Here is a 502-nt window from a genome sequence, read left to right as displayed (position 1 = left end):
ATTATGTGCGGTTGGATTGTGTTGCATGCGGATGAAAAATCTGCAAAAAGTATCTTGCAGTACTTTCTTGCAGATGTTATCTAAGAACACGAGAATGGCATCCTCCTTGCCCCATCATAATGATGATGATTAAGATGATGACGACTCACCTCCACGTCTAAGAATTCCCTGTTCAAAGCCAGAACTTGGAGCCAGACAAACAGACAGACAGACAAACAAACAGACAGGCAGACAGACAGACAGACAGACCGTCACTCACCTCAGGGTCTGGAAAGTCCCTGTTACAGGCCAGTCCTCTAAGCCAGGAGTTTGGCAGACAACAGAAGATACGGCTGAATACAGGGATCTGGTACTTGGCCGGTATATCGTGGGTGGAGTTGGCTCCTGGTATATTGAAAGGAGAGTGTGGTGTTGAGGAAGAGGTGGTATATAGAAAGGGAGGTTGTTGGGGGGAGGTGGAGGGGTAAGGGGGAGATTTTGTTAAGTTCGAATTTTGGGAAGA

General features: G+C 47.0%; 1 protein-coding gene across 1 annotated transcript in view; it reads right to left on the bottom strand.

Moving 5' to 3' along the window:
• Positions 1 to 268: 268 nt before the first annotated feature.
• The window catches only part of LOC101855656 (sodium-dependent multivitamin transporter), a gene marked incomplete at its 3' end in the record, with an annotated part of 17,041 nt that continues 16,807 nt past the window's right edge, over positions 269 to 502 (bottom strand). The window contains 1 exon segment of the mRNA XM_035971003.1: positions 269 to 384. Coding sequence (XP_035826896.1) covers positions 269 to 384 — 116 coding nt within the window.

The sequence above is a fragment of the Aplysia californica genome, unplaced genomic scaffold, assembly GCF_000002075.1.
Source record: "Aplysia californica isolate F4 #8 unplaced genomic scaffold, AplCal3.0 scaffold00359, whole genome shotgun sequence".
NCBI lineage: Eukaryota > Metazoa > Mollusca > Gastropoda > Aplysiida > Aplysiidae > Aplysia > Aplysia californica.
This window is presented reverse-complemented; position numbering and strand designations above follow the sequence as displayed.